Source organism: Nematolebias whitei, chromosome 13, assembly GCF_014905685.2.
Source record: "Nematolebias whitei isolate Nwh7 chromosome 13, NemWhi1, whole genome shotgun sequence".
NCBI classification, from domain to species: domain Eukaryota; kingdom Metazoa; phylum Chordata; class Actinopteri; order Cyprinodontiformes; family Rivulidae; genus Nematolebias; species Nematolebias whitei.
In genome coordinates, this window is record NC_056510.1 from 40,698,099 (window position 1) to 40,720,969 (window position 22,871).

The following is a 22,871-nucleotide window of genomic DNA, read 5'->3' on the forward strand; positions in this document are numbered from 1 at the left end:
TGTCATTCATGTGTACACCCAAGTACTTGTAGCTGGAGACCACTTCCTCTGATCCTCTTATGTTCAGGGGGGTGTAGATGTTTTTGTTCCTTCTGAAGTCCACAATCATCTCCTTTGTCTTCTTCACATTGAAGTGAAGGTTATTCTCTTTGCACCAGCTCTCCAGGTGTTCCACCTCTTGCCTGTAGCTGGACTCATCATTGTTTGTGATGCATCCCACCACCGCTGTATCATCTGCAAACTTTACAATGTGACAGCCTGGATGGGTAGCGGCACAATCATACGTGAGCAGAGTAAACAGGAGGGGGCTCAACACACATCCCTGAGGAGAGCCAGTGCTGAGGGTTATGGTGGAGGAGGAGAGGTTGTGGATCCTCACTAACTGTGGTCTGTTTGTTAAAAAGTCTAGTACCCAGTTGCAAATGGAGGGGCTTAGTCCTAGTGTGGATAGTTTGTCCATCAGGGTTTGGGGGATCATGGTGATGAAGGCGCATATGAAGTCCACAAAGAGCATACGGACGTAAGAGTTTTTCTGCTCCAGGTGTTTGAGCGCAGTGTGGACCACAGAGGAGATTGCATCCTCTGTTGATCGGTTCTCACGGTATGCATACTGATGAGGGTCCTCGTTGATGTTGGTGGTTGTTTTGATGTGAGTCATGACCAGTTTTTCAAAGCATTTAGCGACTATCGGGGTGAGGGCCACTGGCCGATAGTCATTCAGACCAGTCACTGTAGAGCTCTTTGGGACTGGGATGATGGTGGCAGTCTTCAGGCAGGTGGGAACTGTCTCCAGGGTAAGTGAGGTGTTAAAGATGTCGGCCAGTACCTCACAGAGCTGATCAGCACATTCCTTCAACACTTTTCCGGGGATGTTGTCTGGGCCAGTTGCCTTGTACGGATTAATCCTCCTGAAGTTACTCCTTACTTCCGCTGAGGTCACGCTGAGATGCTCTTCATCCGGTGGTGAGGTGAGTCTGGTGCTGGGTGGTCTGTTCGGGTCTTCAAAGCGTGCATAGAACTTGTTGAGGGCATCAGGCAGAGATGGGTCTTTGGGGCATTGTTCGCTCCTTCCTTTATAATCTGTTATGCACTTAATGCCCCTCCACATGTTCCGAGGGTCTTGTGAGATGAATTGGCCCTCGATCCTCTTTGCATATGTGGCCTTGGCCCTCTTAATACCAGCAACCAGCTCTTTTCTTGTCCTACTCAGCTCCTCTGAGCTTCCAGACCTGAAGGCAGTGTTCCTGGCTTCCAGCAGGGTACGCACCTCTGCATTCAGCCAATGTTTTCTGTTTGGGTAGCTTTTAACATTTCTGATAGTAGAGACGGTGTCAGTACATGTACTAATGTAACCCAGAACTGAGGATGTGTATTGGTCAAGATCAAGCGAACCTCCATTTTCAGCAGCTTCTCTGAAAACCTGCCAGTCTGTTCGTTCAAAACAATCTCTCAGTATGGGGCCACTGTCCTGAATCCAGCATTTAACTTTCTTTTGTACCGGTCTGGAGCGTCTCAGTGGGGGCATGTAAGCAGGAGCCAGGAAGATTGAGATGTGGTCTGACAGTCCTAGGTGGGGGTGGGGTGCGGCTTTGTATGCATCTTTTACGTTTGTGTAAACACGGTCCAGCGTGTGGTCTCCACGTGTCGGAATCGTCACATGCTGATTAAAGCTTGGGAGACAGTCCTTTAGATTCACGTGGTTAAAGTCTCCGGCTACCACGTAAAGAGCCTCGGGGTGTTTGTTCTGCAGCGAGCTGATGATATCATGAAGCTCCTGCAGTGATTCATTAGCATTAGCGTCCAGAGGAATGTAGACGACAGAGATGAAAGTCACCGTGAACTCTCGGGGTAGATAATGTGGCCGGCATTTCACTGTTATTTGCTCCAAAGCCTTCGAGCATGAGCTATTTACAACAGTAGAGTTCGTGCACCAACTTTTACTCACGTAAATGCATACTCCGCCTCCCCGTGATTTCCCCGTTAGCTCGCTGCAGTGGTCCGCTCGAAAAAAAAGTCTGTCATCCAGCTGGAAGACTGTGTCCGACGTTTCGCTTGTAATCCACGTTTCCGTGAGGCAAAGCACTGCACACTTCTTCATCTCTTCTGAGGCGCCCGCTCTCAGACGAAGTAAATCCATCTTGTTGTCCAACGAGCGGACATTCGACAGAAAGAGAGACGGCATGGGGAGTTTACCGGCTTTAGCGTTAGCTCGTAGCCTCACCATAACCCCCGCCCGGCATCCTCTCCTCTTAAGCCGGGAGCAGCGCTTCCTCTTCTGCCCGCTGGAACGCCTCTGCTGCAGCTTCCAGGTAGATGACTTTAAGATCTGCATTCTGCCGAGCGTAGCTTTGAGTTTGTTGCTGATTTCTGCTATATTTCATGGCAAATCCGCTCCTATTCTCATCAGTTCGGTTCGGCTATAGTTCACACGCATAAATCGCGCAGAGTCAGGCACAGAGTCAATATCAAAACTTCTAAAAACTGGGATGGTACCGGGAGCCTGTGAAGCTGCAACTGTTCTGAGCGCGGCCATTGTGTGTGTGTGTGTGTGTGTGTGTGTGTGTTTAATTGCTCTTTTATTTTGCCTGAACCTAACACTGTAAGTGAAACAAGGCATTTCTTGAGTTGCTGTAAATTATGATATAATACATATTTACTGTCTCATTCCAGAAAACAACAACAAACAATGACACTTCATGATGGACAGACATCATGGACACCACAGCAGCAGCTGTCTTCACTGAAACATCCTGAACATGATCGTCACTGACGAGGCCTCTGTCGAGGGTTGAAGACGAAGGCTTCACTACAATAATCCACACTTTTAATCCAGGTTACAATGATCCACACTTTTAATCCAGGGTACAATATTCCACACTTTTAATCCAGGTTACAATAATCCACACTTTTAATCCAGGTTACAATATTCCACACTTTTAATCCAGGTTACACTCTTCCCTCAATGACACATTTTACAAAGTAGCTACATATTGTGCAGGTATAAAGATACATTTGTATTTATTTTTGTGTACATTTATTTTTTTAAGATATTTGACTAACTTTTATTTTTTATTATTCAATATTTTACTAACAGAAAAGTAAAATAGCAACCTGTTTTTGTGTGAATTGCTATGTCATTCAAATGTTCAATTTTGGAATAAAGGGGTGGAAATTAAAACGTTTTTTTTTTTTTTTTTTTTTTTTGCTGATTCATCGATTAATCGTAAAAATAATCGGCCGATGAATCGATTATTGAAATAATCGTTAGTTGCGGCCCTAATTACATCAGTCTTGGCCTCCCTGCACTGGCTACCGGTTCACCTTCAAATCCAGTTCAAAATACTCCTGTATGTCTACAATTCGCTGAACAGTTTTGCCCCCCCATCTCTCTGATCTGCTACAGCCCACCACGTCCTCTGTGGTCAGCGGACCAGTTGCTCCTCACAGTTCTAGGAACTTGTCTTAAGCCCATAGGTGACAGGGCCTTCGCTGTAGCAGGACCAAGACTTTGGAACGAGTTACCTCTGCTTGTCAGACAAGCCCCTTTCCTCTCGGTTTTCAAATCCTGTTTAAAAACCCACTACTATTCCGTAGCTTTCAACACCAGATGATCTGTGTTTTGAACCTGTATGCTTCCCACAGGTTAGTCGTTATATTTATTATCTGCAACGTTTTTATATCTATATTCTGATTTACTTCATTTTGTATGTTGCTTTGTGTTTCCTGTTTTTCTGTCTGTACTGCACTTTGGTTGGTCTTGTCGCTGTTTTAAGTGCTCTGTAAATAAAATGGTATGGTATGCTATTAAACAATCTCATGAGGACTCTGTTTAAAAATGCAACCTGTTCCTTTCATTTTTTTTTAATAACAAAGTTAACTCTATTAGATCTCAGTTCCATAGCCTCCCTGATCTTGGTCTGACATCTACCCGTCTGCATTCTGGGTCCCTGAGCTACTTTGATGAGGTTGTTCATAGTGAAGTGGAGACCATCATCAATAAAATGAAGCCTTCATCCTACGTCCTGGATCCCTTCCCCTCATCTCTCATAAAATCCAATCACTCTGCAATAAGCCCATTAATCACACAAATAATAAATAAATCACTACAATCTGGTCATGTTCCATTGCCTCTTAAAACTGTCATCATTAGGCCTCTTCTGAAAAAATCCAATTTGGATCCATACATTCTTTCCAATTACCGCCCAATTTCCCACCTCCCATTTCTGTCAAAAGTGCTGGAAAAAGCAGTTGCTGCTCAGCTGCAGATCCACCTACAACAACACTCCCTGTATGAGAAGTTTCAGTCTGGCTTCCGTGCAGCTCACAGTACTGAGACTGCATTGCTGAGAGTTACCAATGATGTCTTCATGGCTGCTGACACTGGTTCTCCTTCCCTCCTTGTTCTCCTTGACCTCGCTGCAGCTTTTGACACTGTGGACCATAGTGTCCTCCTCCACCGTCTTCATGTGGAGATCGGTCTCTGTGACACTGTCCTGGACTGGTTTAAATCTTTCCTGTCCAATAGGCTGAAATGTGTTGGTCTTGGCAATGCCAAGTCCCAGACTGTCCGTGTCTCCTGTGGCGTCCCTCAAGGGTCAGTTCTAGGGCCCCTACTATTTTCCCTTTACATGTGGATTTTATGTCAAATTATTAATCAGTACAACATTTCTTTTCACTGTTATGCAGACGATACACAGATTTACATCAGGACTGGAGCATCATCATCACCATTGTCATCTCCATCTTCACTCACTGCCCTCTCTACCTGCCTGGAGGAGAAAAGGGCATGGATGAATCAAAACTTTCTTCAGTTAAACTGCTCCAAAACTGAGGCCATACTGATTGGCACCCCTCAGCAGGTTCAAACATAAACTATAACGACTGTTTCCTTTTCTGGACATGACATCCCCCTCTTCACCTCTGTTACAAATCTTGGAGTAAAAATAGACTCTCATCTTACATTTGAAAATCACATTAGGCATCTGTTTAAAACCTGTTTCTTCTATCTCTGAAATATCTCCAAACTTCGTCCATCTCTCACTTTTGCTGATGCAGAGAAACTCTTCCATGCCTTTATCTCCTCCAGGCTCGACTACTGCAACTCCCTGTTTACTGGAATACCCAGCAAAAACCTTCAGAAGCTTCAATATATTCAAAACAGTGCAGCCAGGATTTTATTGAGAGCTCGGAAATTTGAACATATTACACCCATTCTCCATAACCTCCATTGGCTTCCTGTCACCTACAGAATTCAGTACAAAATTGCTCTCATTACCCATCAGTGTTTAAATGGAACTTCACCAGATTATCTGAAGGACCTTCTTGCTCCATAATCATCCACCCGGTCCCTACGATCACAGAACAGTAATCTCCTTCTCCTTCCACGAACTAAATTAAGGACCATGGGAGATCGGGCATTCTGTGTGGCTGCCCTCTGCCTCTGGAACTCCCTCCCTGAATATCTGGGAGCTCCACAATCATTGGTTGACTTTAAAAAAGGTTTAAAGACCTTTCTTTTTAAGCAAGCCTATTCTGCCTCCATATGATTTTATCATAGATTTAGTTGATTTTGTCATTGATTTTAGTTGATTTAATCACTGATTATAGTTGCACTTTGTAGCACTTTGAGATTTTTGTTAATGAAAAGTGTGTTACAAATTAAATGCATTATTATTATTATTATTATTATTATTATTATTGTTGTAGTTCAACTTCACACAAAGATAAACAGTTACAATATAGTGAATGGATGAACAGTCATTTGGACCAAGGATGAGGCACTAGCATCACTCTTTCCTCCAATATTACTGTTGTTCATCTACCCGTGCAAGCATGGAAAATCTCTTTACTGCAGCCATCTTTAGTACACATGCAGAATCTCACATGCAGCATTTTCAAAAACCTCCCCAGATTCAAAGAGTGTGGTTTTCTGAGAAAATGACTGGTGTTGTCATGTACACAAACGGCCCAAAAGCAGATAAAAATATTAGATTTCAGTCCAAACAATTATTGTGAATAAGGTTTAAAGCTTGGAACACCACACTTCAGTTTTGAATTGGTAAAGCTCCGTGGATGGGCTTCAGTATATAAAAGTCCAGTTCTTGTTGCTTTTTGTTGCTTTTGGGACCTCCAGTCTTCAGACTGGTTGACACAGAGCTGAGCAGCAACAATCTCTGGAGCTCATTGTTCAGCTTGACTTTCTGTTGTAATGATCGGCTTGCTGTTTGTTCAAAAGCATCAGACCAAAGAAACTACGCAAATCCAAAAAAAATCCAGTGTGCTGAGTGTTGAATGAAAGTTGCTGAAGAAACTGAAACTGGACTATTAAAAAGAAAGCAGAACATTAACTAATTGCTAAAAGAAACCGAACTCTAGCTGATAGATAAAATTTTAAAATGTAAAATAGTAGCTAAAAGCTAAAATCCCCCCCCCCCCCCAAAATAAAATAAATCACAAGCTAAAATCCAATAGCAGGAAAGTGATAACTAAAAGCTAAAAGCAACAAAAAGTTAGCTAAAAGGTAAAAGTTGCAAAAGGTTAGTTAAATGCTAAAGCTAATAAAGAGAAAATTAAAAGCAAAAATTATGATAAAACTAGCTTAAAGTATCAAAAAGCTGAGTAAAAGCTAAAAGTAACCAAATGCTAGCTAAACATTTGAAAAGACAAGCTAAAGGTAGAAAACTAGCTAAAAGATTTAAGTAGCAGAAGAGTAGCTCATATGTTAAACCTGGAAATCTGACGATATTTTCAAAGAAAAGAGTTGGTCTGTTTCAGAGGCCCCATGTTGCAGTGGGTCGATCAGAAAGAGGAACAGAACCAAACTGTTTACTGGATGACTCGTCCTGCTTTACTCCCATGCCTCAACTTGTCTGTTTGGATTTACCACAATGTTTTCCAAGCTTGGCATGTGCTTGTCCTTCAGTATTATGAGACTCTCCTGAAAGGAGTGAAGAGCTTTAAAGTGGCTGAGCAGCTAAATGTCACTGGGAGGCATTCATGTCGCAGACTGGATGGCAGCCCTGCTACTGGGAGGGAAGTTGTTTTTGATTTAATATGTCAAGCTTGCTCTTTATTATTTGCTGTCTTGGAGATAAGACCACCAGTACTGTTGTAGAGCAAGCCAAGTAATGTAGAGATGAAAACGATTGGGAACATATTTCCCGAGGACTGAAATATTGTCCTGACAGAAAGATGTTTTGGTTAATGGCACAAAATGTAGTAGAAGCACAGAGCTGAGAGTGAAGGGCTCTGTGTTGTCATGGTTGACAGGAACTATTAGAGTCCGCCTGCTTTATGGTAAAAATTCAAATGTTTTTACAGAACAGATCTAAATTTAACCAGACACTTAACCCGTCTGTGTACATAATCTGATCTTGAGGATATTTTTATCTCTGTTGTAACTCTGTCGTCACTGCTCTCTCCAGCTTGGCTTCTTGGCTGACATAATATTTTTTTTTTATTATTATTATTATACAACACACACTCTGCCTATAATACTGTACTGTAAATAGTCTGCCATTCTCAATGTTCCAATACATATTGAACATTATTATTGATATTGTTTATCTTATTTCTTATATATTGTATTGTTTATTAAAATTTTAGGAACTTTTGTGTGAAATCTTTTTATCTTTTTATCTGTTGCTGCTGTTGCTGTTGCTGCTAATACACTGGAATTTCCCATCCGTGGGACAATAAAGGCTGTTTCTATTCTATTCTATTCTATTCTATTCTATTCTATTCTATTCTATTCTATATACAGACCCATTCCAAATAATTAGAATATCATGGAAAAGTTGTTTTAGCTTCCATAATTCCATTCAAAAAGTTAATCTTTAATAGATGATAGATTCAGGGCCCACAATTTAAACAATTTCAAGTATTTATTTGTTTATTTTTACATAATTTGGGCTTCCAGCTCATGAAACCCACGAAAACAGGATTAAAAAAAAAAAATAGAATACTGTGGAGAAATCAGCCCAAATTTTGCAGGGCATGGATGTTTTAAACTGAGTGTGACACACAAATCATCTACTAAACTCAGTCAGTGTTCTGGTCAGAAGATCATCATTGATACCCTCCATAGGATGGGTAAGCCACAAAATCTAAAAAAGTTGAATCTGGTCCTCAGTCTGAGGTGCTGTATTCAGCTCAGTTTTATAAATAGCACCTTCTCAGGGTGGATCAACCAGTTTGCTGCTGACAATCAAAACCAGCTGCTCACATGATCAAGGAGCCTAACGATGGATCGAGATGGATGACGCCCTTTTCAGGGACACCACCAAGTCATTGATTCAGGCATATTGACGACACCTGGGCTAAAATTAAATCTCAGGAAGTCCAACATTTTACTGACCACATCAACTCTGGATAAATACATCAAGTTCACATAGGAAGATGTAAAAAATGTCAGGTTGGCTTTCTTGGACTGTGAGGTCTCAGTCTCTGATAGAGGACATTTGCAAACTGAGGTGTACCGCAAACCCACCCACACAGACCAGTATTTGCAGTTTGACTCCCATCACCCTTTGGAGCACAAGTTAGGAGTCATCAGGACTCTGTACCACAGAGCAGACAGCGTCCCCACTAGCTCAGGAGCCAGGCAGAAGGAGAAATCCCACACAAGACAGGCTCTAGAGCAATGTGGATATCCTAACTGGGCCTTCCTGAAATCAGAGAAGAAACCCAAACAGGACTCCAGTCACCCATCAGGTGAAAAGGAGGAACCCAGACCCAGACCAGTGGTCATTCCGTATGTTGCGGGAGTATCAGAAAAACTGAGACGTTTATTTTCTAAACACAACATCCCAGTGGCTTTTAAACCCCAAAATACATTACGGCAAAGACTGGTTCATCCCAAAGATCAAGCCCCCGGCACAAACAGAGTAATATTGTTTATTTCAATTCAATTCAGTTCAGTTCATATATATAGCGCCAAATCACAACAAAGTTGTCTCAGGGCACTTTACAGGAACATTCACTTACATAAAAGCCAATTAGTAAAGTTCTCTATCTAAGGAATCCAGCAGACAAGTTGAATATTGGCTATGTTGCAGTCTCCCATCCTGAGCAAGCACAGTGGCAACAGTGGAAAGAAAAACTACCTTTAACAGGAATAAACCTCCAGCAGAACCAGGCTCAGGACAAGCGGCCATCTGCTTTGACTGACTGGTTTGAGAGGACAGGAAGAAGAGACAAATGAACACAGAATGGTAGGTCCAGGTATACATGAAAGACAAAAAGAAACACATGTTAAGGATAGAAAAAAATAATTACAAATGTTGAGCAGAGTAAGTAAAGACAGTAGCAGAGTAAAAAGTGTTGTCAATTTGTCCTCCAGCAGTCTAAGCCTATAGGAGCATAACTAAGGGACAGCTCAGGAAACTCAAGTCGACCCTAACTATAGGATTTATCAAAAAGGAAAGTCTTAAGCCTAGTCTTAAATCTGGATAATGTGTCAGCCTCACGGACAGAGATTGGAAGTTGGTTCCACAAGAGAGGAACCTGATAATAATAATAATAATAATAATAATTTATTCAATTTGCACTGCACTTTACATTTTACAATCTCTAACTGATACAATATAAAATATTTAAAGAGAATAAAATGTGGACTATAAAAGAACTAAAAAATATAACTGAAAGATCTTCCGCCCATTCTGTTTTTGTAAATTATAGGAAGCACAAGTAAACCTGCAGCCTGAGAGAAGTGCTCTGTTAGAAAAATATGGAACAATAAGATCTGTAATATAAGATGGAGCTAGGTGGTTGTGAGCTTTGTAGGTTAGAAGTATGATTTTGAATTTTATTCTGGATTTGACAGTGCGCCAATGGAGAGAAACTAAAACTGGAGAAATATGATCTCTCCCAGTAACTCCAGTTAAGACTCTGGCAGCAGCATTTTGGATCAACTGAACACGTTTTAAAGAAATATTTGGACATCCAGATAATAAACCATTGCAATAGTCCAGTCTAGACGTGACAAATGCATGGACCAGTTTTTCTGCATCATTTTTAGATCAGATGTTTCTAATGTTAGTGATATTACGCAGGTGGAAGAAGGTAGTTCTAGTAACGTTTTTAATTTGGGGGATAAAAAACATGTCCTGATCAAAAATAACACCAAGATTTTTAACATTAGAGCTGGAGGACAGATTAATGCCATCTAAGGAGGGAGAAAGAATGAAAAATTCATTCCTAAGGTGCTCAGGTCTAAAAACTAAAACCTCAGTCTTGTCTGTGTTCAACAGGAGAAAATTAAGAGTCATCCAGGTTTTTATGTCTTTAAGACATGCTTGTAGTCTAAGTAGCTGATTGGATTCATTGGGTTTAATGGACAAATATAATTGTGTGTCATCAGCATAACTATGAAAATTTATACCATGCTGTTTAATAATTTTACCTAATGGAAGCATATAAAAAGTAAAGAGTATTGGCCCAAGCACTGAGCCCTGAGGAACTCCATGACTAACTTTGGTGTATAAAGAAGATTTATTATTTACATTTACAAACTGGAATCTATCAGATCGATATGATTTAAACCATTTTAGAGCTGTTCCTGCAATCCCAAAGTCATATTCAAGCCTCTGTAGTAAAATATTGTGATCAACTGTATCAAATGCAGCACTGAGGTCTAACAGGACCAGTATAGACACAAGTCCATTGTCTGAAGCCATGAGAATATCATTAGTGACTTTTACTAGTGCTGTTTCTGTGCTATGATGAGCTCTACACCCTGACTGTTCAGTGTCAGGAGGGCTGTGATCAGTCTTACATCTGGGAAACTAAACAGCCACTGGCTAAAAGGATGGCCCAGCACAGAAGATCAACACCATCAGGCCAGGACTCTGTGATCTACACTCATCTCCAGGCCAGAGGTCACTCTTTCAGGGATGAAGATGTTCACATCCTGGATAGAGAGAAACGATGGTTTGAGAGAGGAGTAAAAGAGGCCATCTTTGTGAAAAGAAATTGTCCATCATTAAACAGGGGTGGAGGTCTACGAGTTCAACTGTCCCCCTCTTACAATGCTGTGATTGCTAGTATCACTCAGCCCTCTGTGAATAGTAAACAGCCATGTGTGCTAATGATCCATCATTAGGCTGGTGGCCCTTCTTAATCATGTGAGCAGCTGGTTTTGGTTGTCAGCAGCAAACTGGTTGATCCACTCTGAGAAGGTGCTATTTATAAGACTGAGCTGAATACAGCACCTCAGACTAATGAAGTCTTTCGGATGAAAGACGAAACGTTGCTACATTTTTTTCCCCTTTGTTTTGTTTTTTGAATGTCCAGAGGACCATATTTAAATTTTTTTGATTTTTCTACCTGGATTATTGAGCATGCATCAGGGTAAGCCACAAAAGTTCATAGATAAGGAGGCTGGCTGTTCACAGAGTGTTGTGTCCAAGCATAACAAGTCTAGTGGAAGGGCAATATTGCAGGAGAAGATGCACCAGCAAAAGAGATGACTGTGTGCTTCAGCGGATTATCAAACAGAGAAGATTCCAGGATCTGGTAGAGATCCAGAAAGAGTGGAATGAGGCGGAGTCACAGCTTCAAAAACCACCACATTCAGACACATCTAGGAGATGGGCTACAACTGTTGGGTTCCTTGGACCTCTTTTCAGATGAAAGTAGTGCCTTTCATTTGGAAATCAAGGTCCAATGGTTTGAAGGAAGAAGGATGAAGAACAGATCCCATACTGCTTGAGGTCCAGTGTGAAATGTCCACAGTCAGTCATGATCTGGGGTGCAATGTCTGGTGCACTTTGTTGGTAACTCTGCTTTCTTAAATCCAAGGTCACCGCAACAGTCTACCAGAATGTTTTAGAGGACTTCATGATTCCTTCTGCTGAGGTTCTGTATGGAGATTCAGATTTCATCTTTCAGCAGGACCTGGCCCCTGCCCATGCCGCCAGAAGCACCAAAACCTGGTTTGATGCCACACTGCTTGACTGGCCAGCCAACTTACCAGACCTAAACCCCATTGAGACTCTATGGAGTATTCTCAAGAGGAAAATGAGGGGCATCAGACCCAACAACAAAGAAGAGCTGACAGCAAGCATCAAGGAAATCTGGGCTTTCATAACTCCCAGGCAATGCCACATCAAATTACCATATTTTGAATGATTTGTTGTGATCCTAATTTCTTTCTTTTCTGCAAAAACTGAGTAGTGTGGGCTGATTTCTTCACAGTATTCTAATTTTTTGAAATCCTGTTTTCGTGGATTTCATGAGCTGGAAGCCCAAATTATGTAAAAATAAACAAATAAATACTTGAAATTGTGGGCCATATTAAAGATGAACTTTTTGAATGGAATTATGGAAGTTAACCAACTTTTCCATGATATTCTATTATTTTGGAAAGGGTCTGTACTAGGGCTGCAACTAACGATTATTTCAATAATCGATTCATCGGCCGATTATTTTTTCGATTAATCAATGAATCTGCAAAAAAACCCAACAATATTTTAATTTCCACCCCTTTATTCCAAAATTGAACATTTGACTGACATAGCAATTCACACAAAAAACAGGTTGCTATTTGACTATTCTGTTAGTAATATATTGAATAATAAAAAATAAAAGTTAGTCAAATAGCTTAAAAAAATAAATGTACACAAAAATATATACAAATGTGTCTTTGTACCTGCACAATATGTAGCTACTTTGTAAAATGTGCCATTGAGGGAAGAGTGTAACCTGGATTAAAAGTGTGGAATATTGTACCCTGGATTAAAAGTGTGGATTATTGTAACCTGGATTAAAAGTGTGGATTATTGTAACCTGGATTAAAAGTGTGGATTATTGTAACCTGGATTAAAAGTATGGATTATTGTAACCTGGATTAAAAGTGTGGATTATTGTAGTGAAGCCTTCGTCTTCAACCATCAACAGAGGCCTCATGTCAGTGACGATCATGTTCAGGATGTTTCAGTGAAGACAGCTGCTGCTGTGGTGTCCATGATGTCTGTCCATCATGAAGTGTTGTTGTTTGTTGTTGTTGTTTTCTGGAATGAGAAAGTAAATATGTATTATATTATATTATATTATATTATATTGTATATTATTATATCATAATTTACAGCAACTCAAGAAATGCCTTGTTTCACTAACAGTGTTAGGTTCAGGCAAAAGTAGCTAAAAGAGCAATTAAACACACACACACACAGACACACACACACACACACATAAAATACTTAATTACACACATTTGAGTAGATGTAATAAATTACTTTAATTCCTGTTTAAATGCAATTCATCCTGCCATACCTGCAGTATCTTCAGACTTTGCCAACAAATTAAAAGTTGAAGCTTAATCATTAAATTATTATCTTTGTGTTAGATTTATTTATAAATCACATTTAAACACTGCATGTACCAATTAAATTAAATAAAAAATAACACACACGTTCTCTGTCACTGTCATTAATCAGATAAACAAACAAACAGCAGCTTCATCTACCAGACAGACTGACGTTACGTTTTCTCTCTTGGAAACAGAACAATGTGTTAAATTGTAGAGACTCACCTGCAACACGAGTTGGGAGTGAGACATGTTGTATCAGCTGCAGCTCGTGACTCCGACATGTTTACGTTTATCTCCGTGGTTCTCCCGTGTTGTGTCGGTGATTTTCAAAGCAGCATGCTTCTCATTTTTTATCTTTGTGAAGAGCTCCCCCACTTTGGAGGACTTGGGTCGAACAGTTTTCGCTGCGTTGGTCATTTGTAAAATTTACTTAGGTTGTTTTCACACCAGATAGTCCGGTAGACTCGGTTCGGTTCTGGACCAATATTCATGAGCTTTTGTTACATTTGAGCTGGTGCGTTTGCATTCACACTGCACTGTGCAGTCGAGTCAACCTGTTGAACCAACCTGTTCCCCCGCTCGCCTGTGGGGGCGCTGCACCAAGAACTACTGAAAGAAACGACACAAAAACCTCTGAAGACACTTCTTCTTCTTCTTCTTCTTCTTGTAAATAAAAATAAAAACGAAGTGGCATCAAGTTTTAGCAGTTTTAGGAGTTATGTTTTGTCATCTTTCAAAAATGGACTCAGCATGAGCAGAAGATGAGACAGAAGACCATGGAGAATATTGTTTTTCACACAAGGCAGCTGACGGCTCCATATGAGGTCAGAGAAATGCGTGTTTGTTTGTCCTGCGGAGCGGGGCTCGGTCTGTTTACATTCACACTGCACTCGAACCGCGCTGGAGTTCTCTTCTACCGGACCGAGACCTAGGTTTTAACCTGGGCCACAGATTACCTTTTTGTTCCGTGACAGAGTTCGATGGTGCGTTCACACCTCCCCAAACGAACCGGACTTTCTAGGAAAACGAGCTAGAGTTCGATTAAAGCGGACTAAACAGGGCTGGTGTGAATGCACCCTTAATTTCCTATGAAAACATAGCCTCTGCTCCACCTCGCCCCTCGCTCTGTTCAACTCGCACTGCAAAGTTTTTTTTTTCAAACTTTATTCAGTCAGTCAGCATTGACAATGAACTGCTCGTAAACAAAACGGCTCTGCAGCGTTGTGAAAGACGCATAATCGCGCGACACAACGAATCGATAATGAAATTCATTGCCAACGCTTTTAATCATCGATTTTTATCGATTTTATCGATTCGTTGTTGCAGCCGTAGTCTGTACATTAATACTGCCTGCATGTGGTTTTCATACATAAAAGCTAACAGGACAAGTCTGTAATGATGTCCCTGTCAGAGATGATGGAATCTGTGGCTCTTCAGTATTAGCTGTCACACATCAGTCTAACAATGTTACATAAACTTTGCAACACATCTAGCTGTTGTTTGTTTGCCTTTATTCTAAAGGAGCGCCTAAACAAATAACTTAGAGTGAGAGAAAACCTGAGTGTGCAAAAGTATTAATCTCACCAAAGACAGTACTTTATGTTGCCGCCTTTTGCACCAATGACAGCATTGAGTCTTTTCAGGTTGGTCTTCATGAGCTTGGTTCGTCTAGCCACAGAGATTTTCTGTCAGTGAGGTGGCAAGTTTCTGCCAGCCAGATTCAAATATAATAATTTGATATATATTAATGTACTCGTACAGACTGTTCTGTTCAATGTGGTTTTCTGGATTTTTTTTCTTAGATTCTGTCTCTCACAGTTGAAGTGTACCTATGATAAAATTACAGACCTTTCCATTCTTTGTAGGTGGGAAAAGTTGCAAAATCAGCAGTGTTTTTAAAAAAAAAATTTTTTTTTATTGAAGCGTCATTTGTACAAGTTAATCCCACTGAGCCTCGGGGACTCATTTACAAGAGAGACTGATTTTAACAAAGAGTGATGACAACAGTAGAACAAAAAAGACAACAATTGATGATCATAAAAGGATGCGTACAAGTTGAGAATAACAATTGAAAATAAAGTTTTTTTTTAAACGTAACAAACAGCTAGGTTCTAAGGCGTACAAATCTAAAAACAAGAACATGTCTACATTGATTTTTCCCAATAACTTAGTATCGTCATTTACCTCCACACACACATTCATGCAGCTCTCTACTAGAGCTCTACAAAGATGATCTGAATCAGTAGAGACTAATCTGAGCTTTAGATCACATTCATACACCAATGGGACACACATCAGAGGCAATAAGGGAACACTTCAACACGTGAATGCTGGTGGAATCGAACCCTAACTCTCCTATTGGACGACTGCTCTAACCACTTAGCCACAGCTGCCCCCACAAAGAAGTTAGCAGAAGCAACAAGCTGTTCTGCTGTTAACATTTACAAAGCTCTGAAAATAACAGCTGCATTTCTCCAACTTATCCACCTTAATCCTAGCCCCCATGATGCCTTGCGTGAATTATGGGCGTGACCTCCGGTGCGGACCAGAACCAGTGTTTGCTTATATGCAAACAGTATGAACAAATAATTAAAAAAAGGTTTATAGGCTCAATTATCCAGGTAGATAAAACAAATCTATGAGCTATGAGTATGAGCTAATGTAGTTTCTCTGAGCATTATGGATTTAATTTAAAAATGTAGGAACACCACCTGTCAGAGCTCCAACAGGACAGTAATAATCATACTGCTGCCTGCTGAGGACCAGGGATGGAGGACGAGCTGAAGAAGTGGCTGCAGATTACATCTACTAGCATATTTAGCTACATCTACTAGCATATTTAGGTACTTCACTGACTCAGTTCCTCAGATGGTGAAGTGATGAACAACCTGAAAAGCTCTGAGGTTTATTAGTATCTACACAGTAATAAGGTTGGTGTGTTTTGTTAAAAGAGGTGAGACACAATCTTAAATCTTGACCTTAAAGCAGACATAGAGCCCAGCCAAAGCCTTGAAAGTCCTCCATCACCAAGCTTGTGTGATTTTACTGCGAGACCCTCTGGTCAAAGCCACAGACTCACTTTGTGTCAGCTCTCCATTAAAGCTGAAGGAGGCGCCAACTAGAGGGCTGGAGGGTGAAGTGTTTCAGTGTAAAATGCTGCTCTGTTGCTGTTCATTTATAAAGTGAGAAGACTGGAAACTGTTAAGAGTTAACAACATATTTTTTTGTTTAAAACATAAGGCTAAAACTACATTTGATATCTTTTGCACTGTTTTGCACTACAAGAAAGAAGCCTAATACTTGATTTGTTTATTATTTAAAAACTCTCTGGACCTAGTAGTGGAATTTTCTTAATTCAAAATATATGATGGCAAAAGGACACCCTATGCTTTTTTTTAGCAAGTTTTATACCAAAAACATATCGCAATATATATCGTTATTGCCACCCTTCACAATACATATCGTGATATGAATTTTATGCCATATCGCACATTCCTACAGAGCACTTTGCTCTCAGGCTGCAGGTTTACTTGTGGTTCCTAGAATTTACAAAAACAGAATGGGAGGCAGAGCTTTCAGTTATCAGTTGGTGAAACCAACTTCCAATCTCTGTCCGTGAGGCTGACACATTATCCAGTTTTAAGACTAGGCTTAAGACTTTTTTTTTTGCTAAATCCTATAGTTAGGGTCAGCTTGGGTTTCCTGAGCTGTCCCTTAGTTATGCTGCTATAGGCTTAGACTGCTGGAGGACAAACTGACCACACTTTTTCACTCTGCTACTGTCTTTACTTACTCTGCTCAACCTGTTTTGTATTTGTAATTATTTTTTCTAGCCTTAACATGTGTTTTTTTTTGTTTGTTTTTTGGCCTTTCAGGTACACCTAGACCTACCATTCTGTGTTCATTTGTCTCTCCTATCTGTCCTCTCAAACCAGCCGGTCAAAGCAGATGACCGCTTGTCCTGAGCCTGGTTCTGCTGGAGGTTTCTTCCTTTTATAAGGGAGGCTTTCCTTTCCACTGTTGTCATTGTGGGCAGCACGGTGGCACAACTGTTAGAGCTGCTGCCTCTCAGCAAGCAGGTCCCCGGTTCAAATCCCAGTCCGGGGGCCTTTCTGGGTGGAGTTTGCATGTTCTTTCCGTGCATGCGTGGGTTTTCTCCGGGTACTCCGGTTTCCTCCCACAGACCAAAAACATGCATGTTAGGCTGATTGGTAACTCTGAATTGTCCCTAGGTGAGAGTGGGAGAATGAATGGTTGTTTGGCTCTATGTGGCCTTGTGATGGACTTGCGACCCATCCAGGGTGTACCCCGCCCCTCGCACAGTGATTGCCGGACATGGGCACTGGCGACCCCCGTGATCCATAATGGAAGAAGCGGGTAAAAGATAATGGATGGATTGATGGATGGATATTGTCTTTGTGCTTGCTCAGGATAGGAGACTGCAACGAAGCCAAGATTCAACTTGTCTCCTGGATTCCTTAGATAGAGAACTTTACTAATTGGCTTCTCTATGTATGTGAATGTTCCTGTTAAGTCCCCTGAGACAACTTTGTTGTGATTCGGCGCTCTATAAATAAACTGAATTGAATTGAATGGTTTTTTTTTTTTTCTAATTGAATCAGTGCCACAAAGAATTAGAGTAATTATGAATTCCAAAGTGGGTCCCACTCATTACTAGTAAGGTGTCAAAGGGCCAGTGATTGTGCAGTAAATAATAAAATAGTTACAGAATTATTGCTCAAATATTCCCAGTAAAGTAACTTAACGTTTCTAAATCTGTCTTCTGTTGCCACAGTGCTATTTTTGATTATTTACTTAAACACAGAAAACCAAAGTTATTTAGTCCAATTTTGTAAACATTTTCTTATTTTGTGTCTTTCTGCAGACCTGGCTGACCTTCCTCTGGTGAAGTTCGATTTGTCCTGTAACAAGGTGTCCACCATCCCGGTGTGCTACAGGAAAATGAAGCAGCTCCAATCCCTGCAGTTAGAGAACAATCCATTGCAGAGTCCACCTGCACAGGTACCTGCAAATATTTATTCAATCATTATTTCACAAGCCTTGATTTCACTTTTCCAAATGTTCATAATTGTATGTTAGTGATGTCAGACATTTGGAAACATAAAACTTTAAAAAGCATTCGCCCATACAAGAGGTTTTCCACAGCATTGCATATAACAATAATAATAACAATAATAATAATAATAATAATGTCACAGTATGTTTCCATACAATGGCAAAATTAGTCACTGCATTTAACCCATCCACCACCAGGTGGTGCAGTGGGCAGCTATTGAAAGCGCCCGGGGGGGGCGCATTTTGGGGATATACAGTATCATTAATCTCGGGTTTTAAGACGCACCTGTCTCTAAGCCACACTTATTAAATATAAGATGAATCATAATTTTGTACATAAATAAGGCGCTCCGGTTATTTAGCCACGGGCATCCACCATTCCTTGTCAGGCTTGTTGACCAGGTCTCTGCCCATGGGGCCTGGTCGGGCTCAGCCCAATGGAGCAGCATGGGTTTGCCTCCCTTCGAACCCACCACCTGTAGGAAGGGCCATAAAAGTCGGGTGCATGATGCTATGGGCAGTGGCCGAAGGTGGGGACCTTGGCGCTCTGACCCTGGCTTACCAAAACTATCTCTTTGGACATGGAATGTAACCTCTCTGGCAGGGAAGGAGCCTGAGCTTGTGCGCGAGGTTGAGAGGTACCGACTAGATATATTTGGGCTCACCTCAACGCACAGCATGGCTCTGGAACTGATCTCCTTGAGAGGGGTTGGACCTTATTCCACTCTGGAGTTGTCCATGGTGAGAGGCGGCGATCTGGTGTGGGTCTACTTGTAGCCCCCCGACTTGGTGCCTGTGTGTTGATGTTTTCCCCGGTAGATGAGAGGGTGGCTTCGCTTTGCCTTCGGGTGGGGGGGACGGGCTCTGACTGTTGTTTGTGCCTACGCGCCGAACTACAGTTCAGAGTATCCGGCCTTCTTGGAGTCCTTGGCAGGGGGTGCTGGAAGGGGTGCTGGAAGGGGTGCTGGAAGGTGCGCCAGCTGCGGACTCCTTTATTCTGCTGGGGGACTTCGATGCCCATGTGAGTAATGACAGTGTGACCTAGAGGGGCGTGATTGGGAGGAACGGCCTCTCTGATCTGAACCCAAGCGAAGGTTTGTCCATCATGAACACCATGTTCCAAAATAAGGGTGTCCATAAATGCACTTGGCACCAGGATGCCCTAGGTTGTAGATCAATGATTGACTTCATAGTTGTGTCATCTGATTTGTGGCCATTTGTTTTGGACACTCGGGTAAAGAGAGGAGCTGAGCTGTCAACTGATCACCACCTGGTAGTGATTTGGATCAGATGGCGGGGGAAGATGCCGGACAGACCCGGTAGACCTAAACGTGTAGTGAGGGTTTGCTGGCTACACCTGGAAGAAGAACCCGTCAGAGAGATCTTCAACTCACACCTCCGGGAGAGCTTTAACTGCATCCCAGCTGAGTTGGGGGACATTGAGTCTGAGAGGGCCATGTTCCACGCCTTGCTTGTTGAGGTAGCTGCCTTAAGCTGTGGCCGCAAGGTTGTTGGTGCTTCTTGTGGTGGTCATCCACAAACTCTGTGGTGGAGGCTGTCAAGCTGAAGGAGTCCTATCGGGCCTTGTTGGCCATTGGGACTCTGAAGGCAGCTGAGGAGTACCAGAGGGTCAAGTGGTGTGCAGCCTTAGCTGTTGCTGAGGCAAAAGCTCAGATGTGGGAGGAGTTCGGTGAGACCTTGGATAGAGACTCTCGGTCGGCTCCGAGGAGATTCTAGCAAACCATCAGGCGGCTGAGAAGGGGAAAGCAACACTTTACTAACACTGTGTTCAGTTCATGCATTCAACCTTTATTTAGACAGGTAAATCCCATTGAGCTTCAATGACTCATTTATAAGAAAGACCTGAAAGTGAAGTGAAGGTGAAGGTGGAGTTCTGTTGTCCTCAACCAGTTATTCGTCAGGAGGTGGAAGGAATACTTCTCGGACCTTCTCAATCCCACCAGCACGTCTTCCATGGAAGAAGCTGAGTCGAGGGACTTTGGGGTTGATCCATCCATAACCGTGGCTGAGGTCACCGAGGTAGTTTAAAAGCTCAGAAGCGGCAGGGCTCCAGGAGTGGATGAGATTCACCCTGATTTCCTTAAGGCTCTGGATGTTGTGGGGCTGTCTTGGCTGACACGCCTTTGCAACTTCGCATGGACATCGGGGGCAGTGCCACTGGATTGGCAGATTGGGGTGGTGGTTCCCCTCGTCAAAAAGGGGGACCGGAGGGTGTGCTCCAATTATAGGGGCATCACTCTCCCTAGGCTCTTTGGTAAGGTCTATTCAGGGGTACTGGAGAAGCAATTCCGATCATTGGACGAACCTCAGATCCAGGAAGAACAGTGTGGGTTCCGTCCTGGCCATGGAACACTGGATCAGCTCTTTACCCTCACTAGGATCCTTGAGGGGTCATGGGAGTTTGCCCATCCAGTCTATATGTGTTTTGTGGACTTGGATAAGGCATTCAACCCTGTTCCTCAGGATACATTGTGGGGGGTGCTCCTTGAGTATGGGATTGGAGGCCCGTTGTTACGGGCTGTTCAGTCCCTATACAAGCGGTGCGAGAGTTTGGTTTGCATTGCCGGCAGTAAGTCGGACACCTTCAGGGTGGGAGTTGGACTCTGCCATGGCTGCCTGTTGTCACCGATTCGGTTCATAACTTCCATGGACAGAATTTCTCGGTGCAGCCAGCTGGCGGAGGGTTTCCGGTTTGGTGGCCTCAGGATTCCATCTCTGCTCTTTGCAGATGATGTGGTCCTGTTGGCGTCATCGTGCCGTGATCTTCAGCTCTCACTAGAGCGGTTCGCAGCCGAGTGTGAAGCGACTTGGATGAGAATCAGCTCCTCCAAATCTGAGGCCATGGTCCTCAACCGGAAAAGGATGGATTGCTCTCTTCAGGTCAAGGGTGAGGTTCTGCCTCAAGTGGAGGAGTTCAAGTATCTTGGGGTTTTGTCCACGAGTGAGGGAAGAATGGAGCGTGAGATTGACAGACGGATTAGTGCAGCATCTGCAGTATTGCGGATTCTGTACCGGTCCGTTGTAGTGCAGAGAGAGCTGTGCTGTAAGGCAAATCTCTCTGTTTATAGGAGATAAAGATATAGGTCGGTCTATGTTCCTACCCTCACCTATGGTCATGAGCTCTGGGTAGTGACCGAAAGAATGAGATTGCGGATACAGGTGGTTGAAATGATTTTTCTCCACAGGGTAGCTGGACTCTCCCTTAGAGATAGGGTGAGATGTTAAGGTATTCACGAAAGATTCGGAGTAGAACCGCTACTTCTCCATGTTGAGAGGAGCCAGTTGAGGTGGTTCTGGCATCTGGTAAGGATGCCCCCTGGGCATTTCCCTAGAGAGGTGCTTCAGGCATCTCCAACTGGGAGGAGACCCCGGGAAAGACCCAGGACACGATGGAGAGGCTTTGTCTCTCAGTTGGCCTGGAAACGCCTTGGAATCCTCCCAGAAAAGCTGGAAGAGGTGGCTGTGGAAAGAGATGTCTTGGCCTGTCAGCTCAATCTACTGCCCTCGCGACCCGACTTCGGAATAAGCAGAAGATAATGGATGTATGGATGGAGGCAGGTCTTATTAGTCTGGGTTCATGAGACTTGCCTCCATTCAGGAGATCCATTCTATAGCTAGAAGCCAACGTGCAGAACAGCTGACAGGGAATCACACGTGGAGACGTTTTACTTGGAGACAGACATGCTTCATGGATCAAAAATCTCTGCAGGTTGGAGCAGAAAAATCCAATGCATATATGATGCTGGTATCGGAGCCCGATACCGATACTGGATCGGATCGACCCCATCCCTAGTTCGGATGTGACTTTCAAATGAGATCCCGGTATTCAAATGCATATGTACTGTACACAAAAAGATGTCACACAGAAAGAATTTTAAATTTTTTATTAAAACATGTACTAGACTTGACTGCTTTTACGTCTCCAGTACCCAACCATCAACATGTTGATGCAAAGCTTACGGGCTCTGTTTCCTCCTCGACAGCTGATCAATCGCTTTTAACATGATGGCTGCATCATAAGAAATTATCTTTGCATTTTCCATTATCACTGAACAAATGAACAGGTCTGTGCATAAAGCGCAAAATCCGGTAACAACACAGGAACGATTTAAAGAATTTCATTCACGTGTTTCTTGGGGTATGGTCCTTGAGAGTACCTCATTGGTCATTCGTGCTAGACTTCTGATCACGTGATGACAGAGTGGGTGGAGTTATGGATGTGTATTTGAAACCGTGAGCAAAAGGCCTTGCACATCTGATTGCCTGAGAGCATTCTCTTTGCGTCACAATTATATTTGAAATCTCTGAAATATATTGAAACACATGAAGACCTGTATGAAATGTTAATGGAATTACCCACTGATGCATGTTAATCCTAATCCTAAAACATATTCCCCCTTGTTGTAGTTTATTTTATTTATTTAATTTTTTCTTTATTTCCTTCTTCTTTATTTTTTCACATCGA

General features: G+C 42.3%; 1 protein-coding gene across 1 annotated transcript in view; it reads left to right on the plus strand.

Moving 5' to 3' along the window:
- lrch1 (leucine-rich repeats and calponin homology (CH) domain containing 1) overlaps positions 1–22,871 on the plus strand; it is a 209,827-nt gene that overhangs the window by 104,858 nt on the left and 82,098 nt on the right. The window contains exon 4 of the mRNA XM_037686710.1: positions 18,195–18,331. Within this exon, the coding sequence (XP_037542638.1) occupies positions 18,195–18,331 (137 nt within the window). The remainder of the gene's footprint in view (positions 1–18,194; positions 18,332–22,871) is intronic.